Source organism: Sus scrofa, chromosome 1 (assembly GCF_000003025.6).
Source record: "Sus scrofa isolate TJ Tabasco breed Duroc chromosome 1, Sscrofa11.1, whole genome shotgun sequence".
NCBI lineage: Eukaryota > Metazoa > Chordata > Mammalia > Artiodactyla > Suidae > Sus > Sus scrofa.
Genome location: NC_010443.5, coordinates 270722640 through 270740571, shown reverse-complemented (window position 1 = coordinate 270740571; position 17932 = coordinate 270722640). Strand labels below are relative to the sequence as shown.

Sequence of the window (17932 nt, the reverse complement as noted above, 5' to 3'; positions counted from 1 at the left end):
ATAGTTTCTTTATTTTACAAAACGGCCCTACGGGAATTCTAGTAAATGACTGCAAGGTGGGAAAGGCGACACCAGAGGGCGCCCACGGCCGGAGCTTGGGGAAACTTGGGACCGGGCAAGGGAGAGGGTGGACTGGGCAGGACGGAACCTCCTGGGATCCCGCACAGCTCGGAAGTGCTTTCCGGGGCCGGGAAGCCAGTCTTGCCCTCCTCTTGGTGGAGAGTGGCAGGAAGGACAGGAAACTTCCCCTTTTCCAAGCTTGAAGTCAGAGCTGAAGGGAGGAGACATTGGTCCAGCTCTCTCGATTTACTGATGGGGAAAGGGGAAACGGAGGCCCAAAGAGGGGAGGGGCCTTTCCCGGGGTCCCACAGTGGATTTCCGTTTTGTCTTCACTCAGCCAACCTGGCACACTGCAAAGTATTCGTGCCTTGTCCATCCCGAAGGAGCCGACTTTGGGAAGGGAAGTTGGCTCAAAGGAGAGAAGGGCCCGCTCGGCAGGGATGTGCAGGTCTCTCCAGCCTCTTGTGGCTGCCCCCGCGCCCCGTCAGCTCCCACCTCTCAAGGTCTGAAGTGTCGGTGACTCCTGACACTGCAGGATCCAGTCCCAGAAGGCGGGAGGCGAGTCAGACGCGCGCATTGCGCGGGCCCCCTGCCCACACCGGATCGCTCTCCGTTCCCAACACGCACTCTCGGTGGGGGGGTCATGGGGGCCCCCTTTCCCCGCTGAAGGCCCCCGGAGACTTCCAGTCCCTTCTCCTGCCACCCACGAGGGGCCTGTCAGCCTGGGCAGCCGACTCAACAGGAGGAGGGAGACTCGGGGGTGAGGCCGAGCATGGGGACCCCCTGAAGAGGAGGCGGCAGAGGTGCTGCACCAGCCGGGCGGCCTGGGAAAGGGAGGTTGCCCCTCAGTGTCCTCATCTGCAAAACGGGGCGAAGAGCGTACGCCTGGGGCGCGTCTATAGCGCCGGCTCCGGCGGCGGCCGCGAGCGGCAGGGTAGTCGAGTCCCAAGAGGGTGCCGCCCCGCCCCCGCGCGCCCCGAGGGGCAGGCTGGCGGGGGCGCGCGGGGGCGCGCGGGGGCGGGCGCGCAGGCGCGGCGCGGCGCTCACAGCACCATGGCCGGCAGGTGGTGCGCGGCGGCGGCAGCGGCGGCGGCGGCGAGCGCGGGCGCGTGCGCGTGCGGCGCGGGCAGCGCGGGCGAGTGGGCCTGCAGCGCGGCGCTGGGCGGCCGGTGGCGCGCGCTCTTCTGGTGCGCGCGCAGGCCGGCCAGCTGCGAGTAAGCGCTCTGGCACACCTGGCACTTGTAGGGGCGCTCGCCCGTGTGCAGGCGCACGTGGTTGCGCAGCGTGGACGACTGGCTGAAGCGGCGGTTGCAGAAGCGGCACACGAAGGGCTTGTCCAGCGTGTGGATGCGCATGTGCGAGCGCAGGTTGCTGCGCGAGTTGAAGCCGCGGTGACAGATGACGCAGCGCATGCGGCCCGCAGTGCCCGCGGCCGAATCCGCCGGGTGGAAGTCCTCTGGCCGCGCGGGCAGGGCCCGGGAGGCAGGCGGGGAGAGGTGGAGAGAGCAGCCTAGTGAGAACCCGCGCGGCCGCGGCCCGGCAGCCCTCCCCCACGCGCGGCCCTCCTCGGGCCCGGCCGCCTCTATGGATCATCGGGTGACCCCCTGAGCAGACTGAGTTAGAGGCGCTGGCCTGACGGAGGGATGGGAGGGATATTCCCGGCCTGGGATCACATAGGAGCTGGACTCCAGATCCTGCTGTGAGACCTCCGGGACTTATGGACTTAGCCTCTGGGAAGCCTAAACTTTCTCATCTGTGAAATGGGGCCTACTACGACCTCGTGGGCTGGACACAACTACACGATGAGCACAAAAAGCTGATTTGTGTTGGAAGGTGCCTCTGTACTAAGCACCTTACCTGCCTCAGCCAGGATGTGGGAAGTACCTGGCTTAGAGCAAGCTTCCATAAGCAGTAGTAACTGTTGTAACTCCTAGCCCCCCCCCAAACAAAAACAAAAACAAAAGCAAAAAACAAAACCTTTCATTTATCCTACAATTATTTACTGAGTGCCTACCAGGTACCAGTGAACGGCACCTCACTTTTCTCATTCCTGAAATGGAAATAATAACAGCATCTCCCCTAAAAGTTTGCTACAAGGATCAGAGAAGTTGTGTATGAAACTTTAGCTGCAGATCAAGGGCTGGAGAGACAGTAGCTCGTGAACCTCAGATTCATCCTCTAAAAATGAGAATAACCCAATCTCCCAGGGTTTTATGAGGACTCGAGGAGGATGATACCTGTAAAAGGTTCAGCAGGAAATAGGTCTTGAGCAAATGGTCTGTACTACCACCATCAGCATCCCCTCTCCAAGCCACACGAAGCACACGCTGCCCTGCCTTCATTTGACAGATTTACACTGAGCCCCTGCCCTGTGCTGGGACAGCGCTGGGACAGGGCAGGGAAATGTAGAGTGTCAGGGCTGGAGGGAACTCATTTCACCCAGCGGCTTTCTTTTACAGATGGTGAAACGGAAGCTCAGAGCCATTCCCAAGATGACACAGCAGAACTGAACTCAATCCAGGCTGCTCACTTCCTGGCCCCTTGCTTCTCCTACCACACCCTGCTGTTCCCCCGACCCATGCAGACCCCAGACAGTCTATTGTGTCTAGAAAACAGAAGTGTCCTCCATCTATGGCAGTGGTCCAGGGGCAGGGGCCTCCTTGAACCAGTAGTCCCATGGGCTTGATGCTGCTGGAGGTGGTACACACACATGCAGTCTCTCTCTCTCTGGGTTCCATGGGTCCCTTGACATTGTGGCCTTTATGGGGATACCTACCATGCTTGTTCTTTTTCTGCTCCTCCTCCAGCCCAGGCACACCAGGGATACCCAGGAAGGTGTTGTGCGAGTTTCCATACCACACCAGCAGTTCCTGGTCGGGAGGGATCATCTGTAGGAAGGAGGCAAGAGGGGGTCAGGGAGGTGGCCGAGAATCAGGGCTGCCTGCCATGGAGATGTGGGTACAGTTTCAGCCCCAAGAAAGCTACACTTGGGTCCCTTACCACCAAGCTAGCCCCGGCCAACTGCACAGACATGGAAGGCCCTGGGATGCTTTGTCCCTCGGCTTCCCTCTGCCCAAGGCTTCTCACCATCTCTGTCCTGGCTCTGCTGCTGGGAACAAAGCTGCCTCCTGCCCCTGCCCCGCCCCCAGCTCCCAAACTGACAACAGAAACATTGCCACAAGCAGAAGTAACAGAAGAAGGAAGGTTTGAAAACTTTGCATTCCTTTCCGAGGGGAACCAGAGCCAGCCAGCCCTCGGGTCTGCAGGGCCGAGCCAGACGTCCCAAGGATCCTGTGTGTGTTTTGGGGGGGGGAGGTTCTTGGTCACATTCTGCCTGATAATGTTCTAGAAACTTCTCTCATCCAGAGCAACAACAGGCAGCACCACATCACATATACTTCTCTCCTCATCACACTTGGCAGGACTTCCTGCACGTGGGAAATGCTAAAAAGCAGCATTCAGATGAATGGATGCCTCCATCTCTGGAAATACTGGGGCCGACAGGCTTAAACAAGATTCACTTTGCCATGTCCCAGGTCTGGGACAGAGAATTCCACAAATGGTGACAGGGTGCTGCTGCTCCCAGGGGAGGACCTGCCCGGGGAAATGGTGAGAGTCTCTGGGCTTTGCAGTGACAATCCGGGGAGGCTCTGGAAGGTCTGCTCCTGCGCTGCTGATGGTAACCCCACACTCTGGGGCATCCGAGAGGCCCGCCGTGACTTTGGTGGAGGCCAGTTACTCCCCAAAGTAAACCCTCAGGCCCCACACAGCAAGTGGCAGAGGGGAAGAGCTGGTCACTGCCCGAGGCCAGGACCCCAGAGAAACTGGCTCTGCCCAGAGAAAGGTGGGCACCCTCCCAGCAGCAGTTGGATTGTTTTCCTGGTGGGTCCTCTCAGCTGAAGTACAAAAGCTTGCACAGGATTCTACCTAGGGCTGTCTGAAGTCACGCCAGGAGAGGACTCTTCCCCTTGGCCTCTAGGGTTCCAGAGAAGGTCCCATCTCTCCTTTGGCTCTGCCTGAAGACCCTGCCATACACAGAGCCGTTCTGTTCACCACACCTTCCTGCCCCTGGTCCAAGCCAGGAAAATCCTCAGACCCTCGCGGCCAGCCCTGCTCAGCCCTGAAAGGAGGGGAGCAGAGAGAGGAGGGGGTGGGAGAAGCCAAGTTTGAGGGGGGCTTGGAGAATGTCCAGTCTCCTAACGCTCAGCCTGGGGTCACCACACCCCTTCCCAACAGAGCCCACGGCTCAGGGGGTGTCACGTCAAGCCTCAGGGTTGGTGAATGAAAAGGAGCTGGGCAGAGGGTGTCACACCAGCTCAGACTGACAGGGTTTGAATATGGAAAAGCCAAATGCACTCCCTGAACCCAAAGAAAACTAGACGGTGCCTCAAAGAAAACAGGTGGATTAGATTCTGGCACCACAGCAAAAGTCCTTGAAGCCTCACTGCTCGTTCACAGTCACGACCTGGGGTCCAGGGGGCTCTGCTGGAAAAGGGGCGGAGCTGAGAGAGGTTTTGTGAACCTCTTGGAAAAGAGGGTGATGGAACTAAACTATTCCAGATAAATTTGGAGTTCCTGCTGTGGGGCAATGGGACCTGTCGTGTCTTGAGAGCCCTGGGGTGCAGATTCAATCCCCAGCCCAGCACAGTAGACTAAGGATCCAGCATTGCTGCAGCTGCGACTTAGGTTGCAACTGAGGTTCAGATCTGATCCCTGGCTCAGGAACTCCATATGCCATGGGGTGGCCAAAAAAGAAAAAAAAAAGATATATTCGCCATGAAGGAAGCCACTAAGAGATGTGCCAGTGGGCCCTCGGTCACCAGGTCCCTGGGTGACCTTAGGCAAGCACTTTGCCTCTCTGAGCTTGTCTCCTCGAGGGAGTGGGGGTGAGGAGCACGATTCCCCCCCCCTCCCCGATCCAAGGTTCTGATTGTAAGTCACTTCCGACAGTGTCCCAACCCCTGGCTTCAGTTCTCAGCAGGTGTTTATACATCACGGTTCTTCTAAAGCGACCAGCCTCCGCCAACCGCCTGGACACACCCCTTCCTTCAGGAGACAGTACTGCTGGGGTTCCGGCTCAGGCCCCAGGCCCGCACACGTCGCAGGGTGCACTTGGGCTCCCCAGCTTGGGCAAGTTGCCTTCTGCCACTGGTCCTCAGTTTCCTCAACTGTGAAACACGGACGGCACCCACCGTGGCTGTGGCCTCACTGGGTGCTTATCGGGGCTCGATGGGGCCGCACATAAAGCTCTCTGTAGGGGGTGACATGGAGCTCTGGTTACTATTTTCTGTAAGCTCGCCAACCGCTCAGAGAAGCTGGCAGCCACCTCTGTGGCATGGGGTCCCGCAGTCGTCGCCACAGAGTCTGCAGTGTGGCCCAGGGCTGCTGGCACTGCTAAAGCCCAGGATGACGGGCAGCTTTGCCTTTAGTGACCAACAAGAGCACAGGCTGGGTCCACCTGCTGCCAGGACACCAGTCACATGCAGATGCCACCACTTCCTGGCCCCCTTTGCCCTGGGGGAGCAGAGACGTGGGATGAGAGGTTCAGCAAGATTCCATCAAATGTCACCGGGGCTGCGTCTCGACCTCCAGACTTGTAGTCTGGAAATCAAATGTCTAAGTCAATGCTGGCCTTTTCTTTCTTTTCTTTTTCTTCCTTCCTTCCTTCCTTCCCTCCTTCCTTCCTTCCTTCCTTCCTTTCTTTCTTTCTTTCTTTCTTTCTTTCTTTCTTTCTTTCTTTCTTTCTTTCTTTCTTTCTTTCTTTCTTTCTTTCTTTCTTTTTTGTCTTTTTAGGGCCACACCCAAGGCATATGGAAGTTCCCAGGCTAGGGATCAAATCAGAGCTGTAGCTGCCGAGCCTACACCACAGCCACAGCAACGCCAGATCCTTAACCCACTGAGCGAGTCCAGGAACTGAACCCACAACCTCATGGTTCCTAGTCGGATTCGTTTCTGCTGCACCACAACGGGACCTACACCACAGCTCACCACAAGACTGGATCCTTAACCCACTGAGTGAGGCCAAGGATCGAACCCGAGTCCTCATGGATACTAGTCGGATTCGTTTCCGCTGAGCCATGACGGGAACTCCCAGCCTTTTCATTTTAATTGACAATAACAATTTTTTTTTGGCTGCACCCGAGGCCTGTGGACATTCCTGGGCCAGGGATCAAATCCAAGCCTCAGCTGTGGCTTACACCCCACAAAAACAATTACTGTTACATGCAAAACAAATAGAACAAAACCAACCATAATGGTGATGAAAGAGGAGCCAAAAACATGGGGGATGACACAGATTCTGAATAGTATTCAATATGATGGAAATACTATATTTTAAAGTAAGAGATTCGATACTGACTGTTTCAAATGTAAGTCATTCATTCACTAACATTTGTCAAATGTACTCACATTAATATCACTAGTTAATTTTAAAAATTAAAACAGTGTGATAGACACACAGGGGTATGTAATGCAAAGTAACTCTTTCCTGCTCCAGACACCCAGCCACTGTGGCCCGTTTTCAGCACATCTTTCCTCAGAAGGGTTTGCCCCTTTGAGACTTTTTTTTTTGGTCATGCTCATGCCATGTGGAAGTTCCTGGACCAGAGATTGACCCTGCGCCACAGCTGTAAACAGAGCCACAGCAGTGACAATGCCAGATCCTTAACCCGCTGAGCTATGAGGGAACTCCTGATATATATATTTTTTAAAACAATGATTTAAGTTCAGGGGGAATGGCATGATGGGGCAGAGTGACTTCCATTTTCTACATGATGCATCTGATTTTTTAAAAATAGTGAGCATATCTTATTTTTATGGTAAGAGGATTTTTGTTGTTGGGTTTTTTTTTTTTTTTTTTTGTCTTTTTAGGGCCACACCCAAGGCATATGGAAATTCCCAGGCTAGGGGTCGAATCAGAGCTGTAGCTGCCGGCCTACACCACAGCCATAGCAATGCTGGATCTGAGCTGCGTCTGTGACCTACACCACAGCTCAGGGCAACGCCGGATCCTTAACCTACTGAGTGAGGCCAGGGATTGAACCCAAGTCCTCATGGACACTCGCTGGATTCGTTACTGCTGAGCCACCACAGGAATTCCCGTAGAGCGAGAGAATATTTTTTTAAAGAAAAAAAAAAAAACCTATTTCTTTTAAAGAAAGAGAACCTACTGGAATTGAGAATGACATACCACCCTAGGCATCAAGAAAGAGAAAAATAGAAAACCTATTTTTTTAAAGAAAGAGAACCTGCTGGAATTGAGAATGACACGCATCCCTAGGCAGCAAGAAGCCTCACGCTCTCGAGAACCTGCTGGAATTGAGAATGACACGCATCCCTAGGCAGCAAGAAGCCTCGCGCTCTCGAGACAGCGCCCAGGAAGGCGGCCTCTTGGGCACAGAGGTGGGATGCCACAGTCTCTCTCCTGCTTCAACGCTCTGGGAAACCAGCAGCAGCTCCTGGCCTGCCTGCTCCCAGACACCCCTTGTGCAACAATCCCGGAGGAGACCAGGAGAGCCTGGGGGAACCAGCAGCAGCCTCTTGCCTAAGAGCCTAGTACCATTGTCCAGGGGTTCCCAGGGTCCCACCAGCTGACCACCTAAGAGCCAAGAATGGCCACGGTCCCCTGTAGGCCTCACAGTGCCCTCGCTAGCCCTGTCCCCTTACGGCCAACACTCTGGCCTGCCCAGCCGGGGTGCTCCACCGGGCCTCAGAGAATGAGAATCAGCTGTTCACTCACTTTTCTGGGGAGGAGAGACTGACTCCGGACACACAGCACACAAAGCAGTTCCCCAAGAAACCAGTCCCTTAGCATAAAATCCACATCAAGACTCTGGTTGATAAATTACATCACCTCCCAACTCAGGCTTCTTAACCTTCCCTCTCAAGCCCAGGAGTTTTGTCCTGACCCAGTTCTGAATTTTTTCTTTTTGTCCTTTTGTCCTTTTTAGGGCCGCGCTTGTGGCATATGGAGGGTCCCAGGCTAGGGGTCGAATTGGAGCTACAGCTGCTGGCCTACACCACAGCCACAGCAGCGCCAGATCCTTAACCCACTGAGCGAGGCCAGGAACTGAACCCGCAACCTCACGGTTCCTAGTCGGATTCGTTTCTGCTGTGCCACGACGGGAACTCCAGTTCTGAATTTTTATTATCAATGAAAAAAACGTGTTGGGCTTTGGGGTTGTTTTCCTAATAGAAATTCATGTCACACTATTGAACGTGCTCCCAGGAGGCCTGACTCCTCCCCTTGCCCTAATGGTGCAGAAGCCCTCGTCTAGAAGGCCTGCAGTGTCAGCTGGAGAGAATATCAATTTCCATTGTACCACAGATGTCCTGACACACCAATTAATAGATTTCCGGCAAATAGATATTGGCCAGGGAGGCCCCGTGGCATGGTGACCAGGGGCTCCGCTCTGGGGTCAGACAGGCCTGGGTTCAAATCACAGCTCAGCAATCTCCCGAGATCATCCTGAACCTTAATTTCATTGTCATTAAAATGGGAATAAAATGGGAATAGTAATAGCACCAGGCTGAGGGGATTCAATTTTTTTTTAAAAGTTGCTAAGACCCTTAGCACAGTGCTGGCAAATGATAAATGCTCCAAGCATTATTAGTGATGTTTTTATCTTTATTATCATTATTATGAATTATTCTGCCAAGGTGTGCAGTGGCTTGATGTGGGAATCTCAGTTCCCAGATCAGGGATTGAACATGCGCCACAATGGTGAAAGTGCCGAATCCTAACCACTCGACCACCAGGGAACTCCCAATGAAGCCTGTTGTTAATAATCCAGTTGCCTTAACGACCCCCACCCATGAGCAAGATCAAAAGGAAAATAGTGCTTGTCTTCAAGAAAAGGAGAGATGGGCCTATGGGGCTCGCTGGGAGAAAAAAAAAAAAGCTCAATTGCCCGAAACAAAAAGTAGCAGAAAGAAATAGTCCATACTCCAGGGCAGAATCGTTTGCCAAAAAATAGGGAGGGGAAAGCCTGGGAATTTTCTTCCCAGTTCCCAAATCTGAAAATTTCAGAACTTATTCCTAAGTCTTTTTCTGGTGCTGAGTTTGGGGGGAATCAACTTTCTTGCTTCCTGGGGAAGCTGCTTTGGTTTGGCAGTTTTGTTTGCCTGGGAGAAACGAAGCCATGCGTCCCCTTTTGACATACGCCCCGTCACCTGGAGAAAGACTCATTTATTCAACATTTAATGCCTGTGTGCTATGTGTCGGGCACTTTCCAGAAATGTCGTTTTAGGCATGTGAGGTTGTAGTAAATTCTTCCGTGGCTGAAGCGAACAAGGAGAGGGGCCCCGGATAACCCGCCAGGGATCCAGCAAGATGAGAAACCCTGCCTGGGGATGCTCCACCATCTGGCTGGCCTGGAAACCCGTCATCCTCGTATCTGTTTGGAAAGCTGTTATTTTGAGGGTTTGTTTTTTTTCTTCTTTTTTTAGGGCCACAGGTGCTACATATGGAAGTTCCCAGGCTAGGGGTCGAATCAGAGCTACAGCTGCCAGCCTACACCACAGCCACAGCAATGCAGGATCCGAGCTGCATCTTTGACCTATACCACAGCTCCCAGCAACACCAGATCCTTAATCCAACTGAGTGAGGCCAGGATCAAAACTGCAACCTCATGGATACTAGTTGGGTTCGTTTCTGCTGAGCCACAATGGGAACTCCAGTTATTTTGTATTTATGGAAAATTTTAGAACAGCAATAGGATATGCTACTTTTTTTTCTTTGTCTTCCATTTTTTAAAAGATTAAATTTAATTGATTTACAATGTTGTGCCAATTGCTGCTGTCCAGCAAAGTGACTCCTTCATACATATATACACGTTTTTATTTTATTTTCCATCATGGTCTATCCCAGGAGATTGTGCACAGTTCCCTGTTCTGTACAGCAGGACCTTATTGTTTATTGATTCTAAATGTAATAGTTTGAGGATATGCTGTTTATTGAGTGAAAATATTCCTTTTTTTGGGGGGGGGGCAAGGAATGGGTTACCGTAATGAAATATCAATAGCAGTCTGAGTGATGGGAAGATTGAAAAAACAGGTCACGGCACAAGCCCTTCTCCTTGACTCACTTGCGCAGGTGCACACAGGCAGAGAATAGGCAACCCACATATTCCAGAGGCATCTGGGCAGTGGCCTGGGGCAGCAGCAATTTCTTCTGGCCGAGCCCTGCCTCAGTCTAGCAAGTGGGGTCTGACATGGCAACACGATGCTTTAGGGAAATTGCCACCACGAACAAAGTACCTGATTTTACTTAGTAAGAGTAAGACGGGGGATATTTTGTGTTTTCTTATCCCTCCCTCCAGCAGTGGGCTTTCAGTAACTCTGCAGGAGCATCAGTAGCCAAATCGGTAACATATAGATCAGATACGGTGGATCGCATACAGCTTTTCATATAGATTTCCTAGAGGTCACATATTTTTATATAGATCGTATATATTTTTTCCTGATTCTCTTTTTTCAACTTGAATTCCTGATCAAATGTCGATGACTTTTTAAAAATCTTATAACCCCAGATTCCTCTGTGGAGCTACACTTTAGCCTCCCTGCCCTCTGACTCTGAATTTTTTTTTTTTTTTTTGGCCACCCCTCGGCATATGGAGTTCCCGGGCCAGGGATGAGATCCGAGCAGCAGTCGTGACTTCTGCTGGGATCCTTAACCTTCTGTGCTGGGCCGGGGATCAAACCTTCGTCCCAGGGCTCCAGAGACACCGCTAATGCTGTTGCACCACAGCAGGAACTCCTGAATTTCTGTATAAATATCTCTTAATGTTTCCTGACTCTATTCTGCTTTCAGCTGGTATGAACTGAACAGCGAGGTAAGACTTGGGGCCCCGCATCAGACGCAGTCAGGAGCCCTTTCGTCAAAATCATGTCAGCATGCCTACCCTGTCTCCTGCGTGTATGCGCGTGTGTGTGGTGGGGGCCGGTGCACGTGTGTCTGTGTGGGAGGGATGGAGTGAGCGTGTGTCCCCCACCTCATCTGTTTCAGGGTAGCCAAGAAGCCGTGTACAGATGTGAGACTGAGCAGGTGAAAGGGGCTGAGGATCTGGGAGGGTGCTTGCTACCCAGGGTAGGTTTGGCCACACATGAGACCGATCCTAGGATGTCCGGTGGGAGTTCCTTGCACCCACAGGGAGGCAGTCCAACCAAAGGTCACAGAAAACACCTTTGTCCTCAGCCTGGGCTGCCAGCCCTACCCTCACACTGCCCCATGCTGGTCCAGCTCCCTTGAACCTCAGTCTGAGAACCGCTCACCTTTCTTTACCCTTCCTGGTTCTCTTGGGGGCCGCCCCTCGCCAGGACACACTCCCTGGTCACACCAGAGCTCAAGCAAAGGCCATTCTGTTGTCATCCTGGCAGATTCCTTGGGGCCTGGCTATTGAGGGACAACCGGACCTCTGTTCCAGAAGGTGTTAAGCTCCCCTTGGGGCCTTAGAAAGACATGGGGCTCTGAGTTGCAGGAAGAGAATTAGTCTCTGTCCTGGGTGGGGGTGGGGGTCCCTCAGAACACCCCCCCAAAACTCAACCAAGCCCCGCCCTACCCCCAAGAGGCACCGTGCTTCTCCGCACAGGGGCGCAGAGGCATGAGGCCCCGAGGAGTTGGGGGTGGCGACAATAGCGCCACCAGCCCTGCACAGCATGGCCACCAACCTGCAACCAGGAGTCTGGGCGGCTTGCCCCTCTGTGAGCCAAGGGACAACAACCATCCAGGGAGGGTCCCAACCGGATGGCCACCTTGACGACCACCACTCAGCTGCCACCGCTCGGCTCGCCGCGAGCCACCATCCCTCCCCAAATACCAAGAGTCTGCCTGCCACTGCCCAAGCGTTTCCCGCACTGGGAACACCCTTTTTCCAACCTCCTGTACCGCTCCCTGCCACAGGACGGGCTATTTATCTGCGTTCTCTCCCTTGCCTCCTCTGCGAAGCTTCACCCAGCTCAGACTCTAGTGTTAACATGCCCCTCAGGTGCCCATAAAGGCTCCCGAGTCTGCCCGCCACCGAGGGAGACCCAGCAAACAGCAAATTGCAGATAATCACAGATTCCTCCCTGGTGGATTAAATACGTGAGGCTTAAACACAATAACGCACCTACAAGGTCTAAGAGAAGGCTGACGCCACGACCGATCAGTGTGTGATGGCTGAGGCTCCAGTGGAGACCCACCGTCACTGGGTGGCCCACGCAAGCGGGATGATGGGAAGCGCACGGCTCAAAGGCTGCCTCGCAACGCCCTCTCTCCCACCCAAAGGGTTTCCCTGGGCTGCCTTCTGGTGCCTCGCTCACTCTGTCTCTGCGGCTTCTCAACACCCAGAGCAGATCTCCAGGGACCTCACGGTTGAAGGGCTCATGACATTTACCATAGCATCAAGCCAAAAGTTCTGTTCCTAACCTCATAAATCCATTCAACTTTAATAAACCTTTTAAAAATGAAAAGAGAAAGTTCTATTCCTTCTGACCTAGAGCAGAAAGCTTGCCCTGGAGGTCGTGCTCCCCAAGACTATATGCACAGGCTCCAGTCCTGCAGCCTGGGCAGGGCCAGCGGGGCCCAGCATCAACGCCCCTCTCTCCGCCTCAGTCCCTGGACACAGCTGCCCTGCACCCCCGCCCCTGCTGCATCCATCCGCCACTCCCCATGCGACTGTACATGCTCTCACCTCGATGGCCTTGTAGAAGATGCTGGTTCCGATCTGGACGACCTCCAGGTTCTGCTCCTGCTCGTTCCGTGCACATTTGATGTAGGTCATCCAGCTTCGGTGGTCCTCCTGGCTGGCGTCGATGAAGTAGCGCACCGTGCCGTCCTCATTGAACACCTGGGCACAGGTGAGCGGGGGACCAGGTGAGGCAGGGCTCTGTCACATGTGTCACTCACGCCCAGCACACTCACACCTACGCTCTCTCCACACACACAACAGGCCCAGGAAGTGGACGCGGCTATGGCGGTCTTGGTTTTCCAGCCGAGGAAAGGCAGGCTCAGCCGTACAGGGACTAGCCTGAGGCCAGCCGGCTAGAAGGGACCAACCAGGAGTCAGCCTCCAGGGTCCCACAGGCTCCTGCTGCCTTGTCCTCCTCATCCCAGAACAAAAGGGTCTCCAAGAGATCACTGACCAAAGTGGCCCCCGCTCCAGGTAGCTCTCTGGGGACTCAGAGGTGTGCTCCCTAAAGCGGGGGAGGATGCTGGCCGGGACCTCAGAGGGGGACATAAAGGAGCCTAGAGAGGGAAGGCTGGCCCACTGTGGCACCCTGGCCTGGCCTAGGCCCCTTCGTGGGCATTCCCCAAAGGGCTCAGCGATCAAATTGGACCCCAACTTCCTAACCCAGTAACAAGGAGAGAAGGTAACCCCTGGCCCAGGCCTCCGGGGAGGGGAGGAGGTGAGGCTGGGAGAGGCCTCTCGGCCACCCCTTTGCTCCCTTCCTCCTGCTCCTGTGAGCAAGTGCCGGATTTGTCCCCTTTGGCTCCTCAAGGGTCTGAAGTGTGGGGGTGGGGGTGCAGAGTGGGGGAGGGGCGCCATGATGGAGGGAGGAAGTGACCTTAGGGAGGGGGCACTGGCCCGGCCTCTGCAAGGTGAGAGTCCCGAGAGGAGGAAGTGCTCTGGGGGTAGCTTTGGTCAAACGGCAGCCCCCCACCCCCACCCCCGGCCTCTGGCACTGCCGTTGGGGAGGAGTGTCCGAAGGCCCAGGAAGAAAGGTCAGTTTCCTTCTGTAAAATGGGAGTACTTGGGATCATCTGATGGAACTCGGCCCAGCCCTCAGAAAGCCCCCTCCGTGCCACGCCTTAGGACAGTGCTCCTGAGAGCACGGGCTCCCTGCCTCCTCTCTTCCAGCCAGGGCTGGCTTGGAGGGGCTTTCCTTGCTGCTTCCTGGGCGAGGGGAAGAATGAAGCTCCCAGAAGGGGCTTCTCTGTTCTCTGCGGGACCCTGGGCAAAGGACGGGGCTTCTCTGGGTCTCAGTGCCCTCCTCTGCAAAGTGGGGACAACAGCAGACATGCTTCCTAGGGCTGCCCAGAGGAGAGTGCCATCGCCTCTGGGAGCGGACTGCCTGGGGAGCCCGCAGCTCCGGGCAGGGGTGGAAGCAGTGGCTGGCGGGATGTCTGGGGGGAGCGGGGTCCCATCTGCGGCTGCAGCCCAAGCCCCGCTCCCGTGCACCGCCCACCCCTGGCGCCTGCTCGTACCTCCCACATGAGGTTGTTGTTCTTGCAGATGTCCACATGCTCGGGAGCGATGACGCGGCCGGTGAAGGGGCCCATCTCCGTGCCCGCCTTGATCCACGTCTTGGAGAAGATGCCAAGGCCCTCGCCGGGAATGGAGCTCTGCGCAATGATCACCTCCGCCGGCAGCACCAGGCTGGACAGCTTCTGAACCTCTGTGGCCGCCAAGCAAGGGGACTGGGTCAGAGCCTGAGGCAGGGGGGACTGGCTCTCCCCCGGCCACCCCGGTGTGGGGTGGGGGTGGAAGCTGCCAGAGACTGACTGGAGTCCCCCCTGTTTCCCGGGAACCCTCCGAAAGCATGCGGTGTTTTAGGACTCACTTCTAGGAGGGTGTTTTTGTTTGGTGGGTTGGTTGGTTGGTTTGGTTTTTGTTTTTTTGTTTTTTCAAGGCTGCACCAGCGGCACATGGAAGTTTCCAGGCTAGAGGTGGAATAGGAGCTGCAGCTGCCGGCCTACACCGCCGCCACAGCCACACTGGATCCTTAACCCAGTGAGCGAGGCCAGGGATTGAACCCACGTCCTCATGGATACTAGCCGGGTTCGTTACCATTGAGCCACAACGGGAACTCCTAGGAGGGTTGTTTTTTGTATGTTTGTTTTAGTCCCTTCACGAATTCTCAAAGCATTCACAACGTCCTCTGCGCTTTGCCCTCCGCCCTAGAAAAGCTTAAGAACTGAGCTGACCACATGGCTTTACAAATGAGTAAACTGAGGCCCGCTCCCACCCGGAGGGAGGTGACAGCCCAACGAAGATTCTCTCACCCAGCAACAGCTCATTCTGGGACGCTCGCCCGTCACTGGACACTCACTGCCTGTCCCAGCACCAAACACAGGACACTGTCCTTGGACCCGGGACTGGGTCAGGGGCTCTGACTGCTTTCGCAGTGTGGGAGGCCTGGAGCCAAGGTGGACTGGCAGTTCTGGGAAAAGAACTCGGGCTTCGAAGCAGTGGAGTCGCAAAAGGAACGCCGGCGGCAAGGGGCCACGTTTCCAGCTCTCTCGGCGACCCCGGTTCGAGGGCACGCCCGGGTCCGGGGCTGGCATCAGGATCTCAGGTGCCAGGAAGGACAGTGCCCGGCCCTGGGCAAGCTGCGCAGTCACCTCTCTGGGCGGACAAGAGCCAGGGCTGCCTGCAACCCCTGGGGGTCCCCCTGCCCAGCCAGGCAGCCGGGGTGGGAGCGGCGAGGAGCACGGGGGCGGCCTCCGTGTCTTACAAGGTTCCCCTCTAAGCTACCTGGGAAAATACCCGGCGAGCCGGCCGGCTGAAAGAGGGGGTTAAACGGTGTCCATTGCGGCGCGGCCGGCAATTTGTCACGCTGTTAAAGTGATCGCATTCATTCGGCCCCATTCGAAAGAAATTGCTAATTCTAAATTCATTAGCCCTGGAAGAATGCTGTAGCAGTAAATTGTAGCTCAATGCGGAGGGGACTTGTTTAAAAGGGGCCGAGGAATTCCCCTTACAAAAAGGGGGGATTAGATGCTTGACATAGCGTGAATGGAAGTGGAATTAGTCTGCACGGTAAATTAAGAGAGGAACAGACATCGTAAAGGGGGAAAGGGGGCACCTCGCAGAGATGCCAGCGACGGGGAAAGATATTGTTTGCGGGTTGATGAATGAGGAGTAAGAACTTGAGACATCTTAAAGAAAAGAAACTTTTCTCGCTCTCTCTTTCTCTCCCTGGCTCGCTCTCTATGCGGCTTTCTCTTCCACCCGCCCGCCCTCCACCCACTCCCTAGCCCCCGCTGCCTTTTAAAGTTCTTGGTTTAAGTGAGAACTTTCGCGGGTCAAGCCCAAGTTAACTAAATGAATTTAAAACCCCTTCTTTCTGAGTCAACTGCTATTACACGCCTAGTAAGGCTTTAAATGCCAGGAACCCGCCGGCTCAAAGGGGTGAGGGGCGGACAGGGGAGCTCGGGGGCGGCGGGCCCGGCGGCCTGGACGCCCAGACCTCATCTCTGGGCCGCGCTGGGTGGAGAGGTGCCCCTCCCTCCCGCCCCTGCCGGCCGGCGGGCTTGGCTGCTGGCTCCCTGGTTCGGCTTACGGGAAACTGAGTCACACGCAGCATCTAGAACGCCCAAACTGGCGCCGTGGGCTGCGATGCCTGGTCTCCGTTCCTCCCCTCGCCCGGCCAGGAATCAAAGACTGAGGATGGGAGGGGACGCGACTGGCCTCGACGGCGCGACTCACCGCCGGAGAAGGACTGTGCCAGGACCTCGGCGGTGAAGGCTGTCTTGGGGCTGGCGTGGTGGCTCTTGTCTTCGAAGAGCTGCTCGCCCAGCACGTTGCGCCAGCGGCCGTACAGGAAGCTGTGCAGAATGTCCGAGGTGATGACCTCTGCCAGCGCCAGCCCCGGCGCCTTCAGCCCCGTCTTGAGCACCAGGGCCTCAGCCGGGAGCACGGAGCCCATCATGGGCGGCCCGGGGCTCGCCGGCACCGGAGACGGCCGGCCGGGGCCGAGGCAGGGATGTGGGGGGGGGGCAGCGGAGGAGCGAGAGAAGAGGGATGTGATGGAGGAGGAGAAGGAATAGGAGCAGGGGGGAGGATGCTGACGAGGAGGAAGAGGACGCAGGAGGGAGCGGGAGGCGAGGGGGCGGCTGGGAGGAAAGTGAACGAGGGGGAGCGAGGCACAGAGGAAGAGAGAGATGGAGGAATCTGCAGAGATGGCAGAGGCGGCGGAGGGCTGGAGAGCCAGGGGTGGAGGCGGAGGCGGGTACAGGGGAGGGGGGGCGATGCGGCGTGGGTGGGAGGCGGGTGGCTGCAGAGAAACGGCAACCGGGGGCTCTTGGCCGCAAGCTCGCCTCTCGCACACCCAGCCCGGACGGTCTTCCCCTTGGCAAAATCTCAGAGCCTTTATAGGAGCCGCAGTGACCCTCCTAATTGGTTATTAATGACCCCCTGACGTCGGAGGACAGACTTGTTGTACCGGGCCCAGCTCGAGGAGCCTTCGTCGCCAGAGCTCAAGGGGCGGGGGCGCTTGGGCCGGTTGGAACGGTCCCCCTGCGCTCCTCCCTCCCCTCCCTGGCCCTTCCACCCCCCCTTCCTCCTCCTCTCCCCGTGGGAAGCTCGGGGCAGGGAGGAAGGCACAGCCTGCGGCGAGGAGAGGAGGGGAAGGAGCTGGGCAAGGGGTGCATCGAGGCTCTTGTACTCCGGGGACCAGACTAGGCAAGAGGGGACTAGGCTGGCCTCAGGCCCCAGCCTCTCCACTCTTCCAGGGCGGATCTGCGCTCAGCATCCCGGCTTGGCCCGGCCGGCATTCACCTCCCCTACGCTCCCTGGCCTGCCCGGCTTGCGGGGTCTCGCGCTCTCCTCCCCGGCCCGGTCCTAGGCTCTCCCGGGCTCCTTACGCCAGACTGCGGTAGTCGCCAAGGAGCCAGCAGGCCCCGCGTAGGCCGCGCCGAAATCCTGCGCAGACTGCGCTGCGGAGCCCGGCACTTCGCTTCAAACGGGCCGCTGCCACCGCCCCGCTCGCCGCCCGCCGCGGGCCGTGAAACTCCTCCCCCGGCGGAGAAGGCTGCCGGGGCGGGGCTGCGGCCGCCGTCGGGGCTGAGCCTGGCCTGGGAAGGCTTCGTGGGCCACCGTCTCCCGGTCCTAGTGGGGCTAGGCCGGGATCGGGAAGGGCGACGCAGCTCGCTCGGAAAAGGCTTTCCTAG

The 17932-nt window shown here is 56.3% G+C and overlaps 1 protein-coding gene across 1 annotated transcript; it reads right to left on the bottom strand.

Moving 5' to 3' along the window:
* On the bottom strand, nt 1104-16692 carry PRDM12 (PR/SET domain 12). Its single transcript, XM_003122237.3, has 5 exons — nt 16470-16692; nt 14246-14436; nt 12732-12887; nt 2837-2948; nt 1104-1516 (listed from the first exon to the last, which is right to left on the bottom strand). Exons 1-5 carry the CDS (start codon nt 16690-16692, stop codon nt 1104-1106), a joined length of 1095 nt encoding a protein of 364 aa, XP_003122285.2.

What these genes read in the sequence shown, in the direction of transcription:
- PRDM12 (XM_003122237.3), bottom strand. Translation starts at nt 16,692, where the DNA reads ATGATGGGCTCCGTGCTCCCGGCTGAGGCCCTGGTGCTCAAGACGGGG. An exon ending in ACAACAACCTCATGTGGGAG is followed by an intron (nt 12,888 to 14,245) that starts GTACGAGCAGGC and finishes ACCTGTGCCCAG; the next exon opens with GTGTTCAATGAGGACGGCAC. An exon ending in TCTTCTACAAGGCCATCGAG is followed by an intron (nt 2,949 to 12,731) that starts GTGAGAGCATGT and finishes TCCTTCCTACAG; the next exon opens with ATGATCCCTCCCGACCAGGA.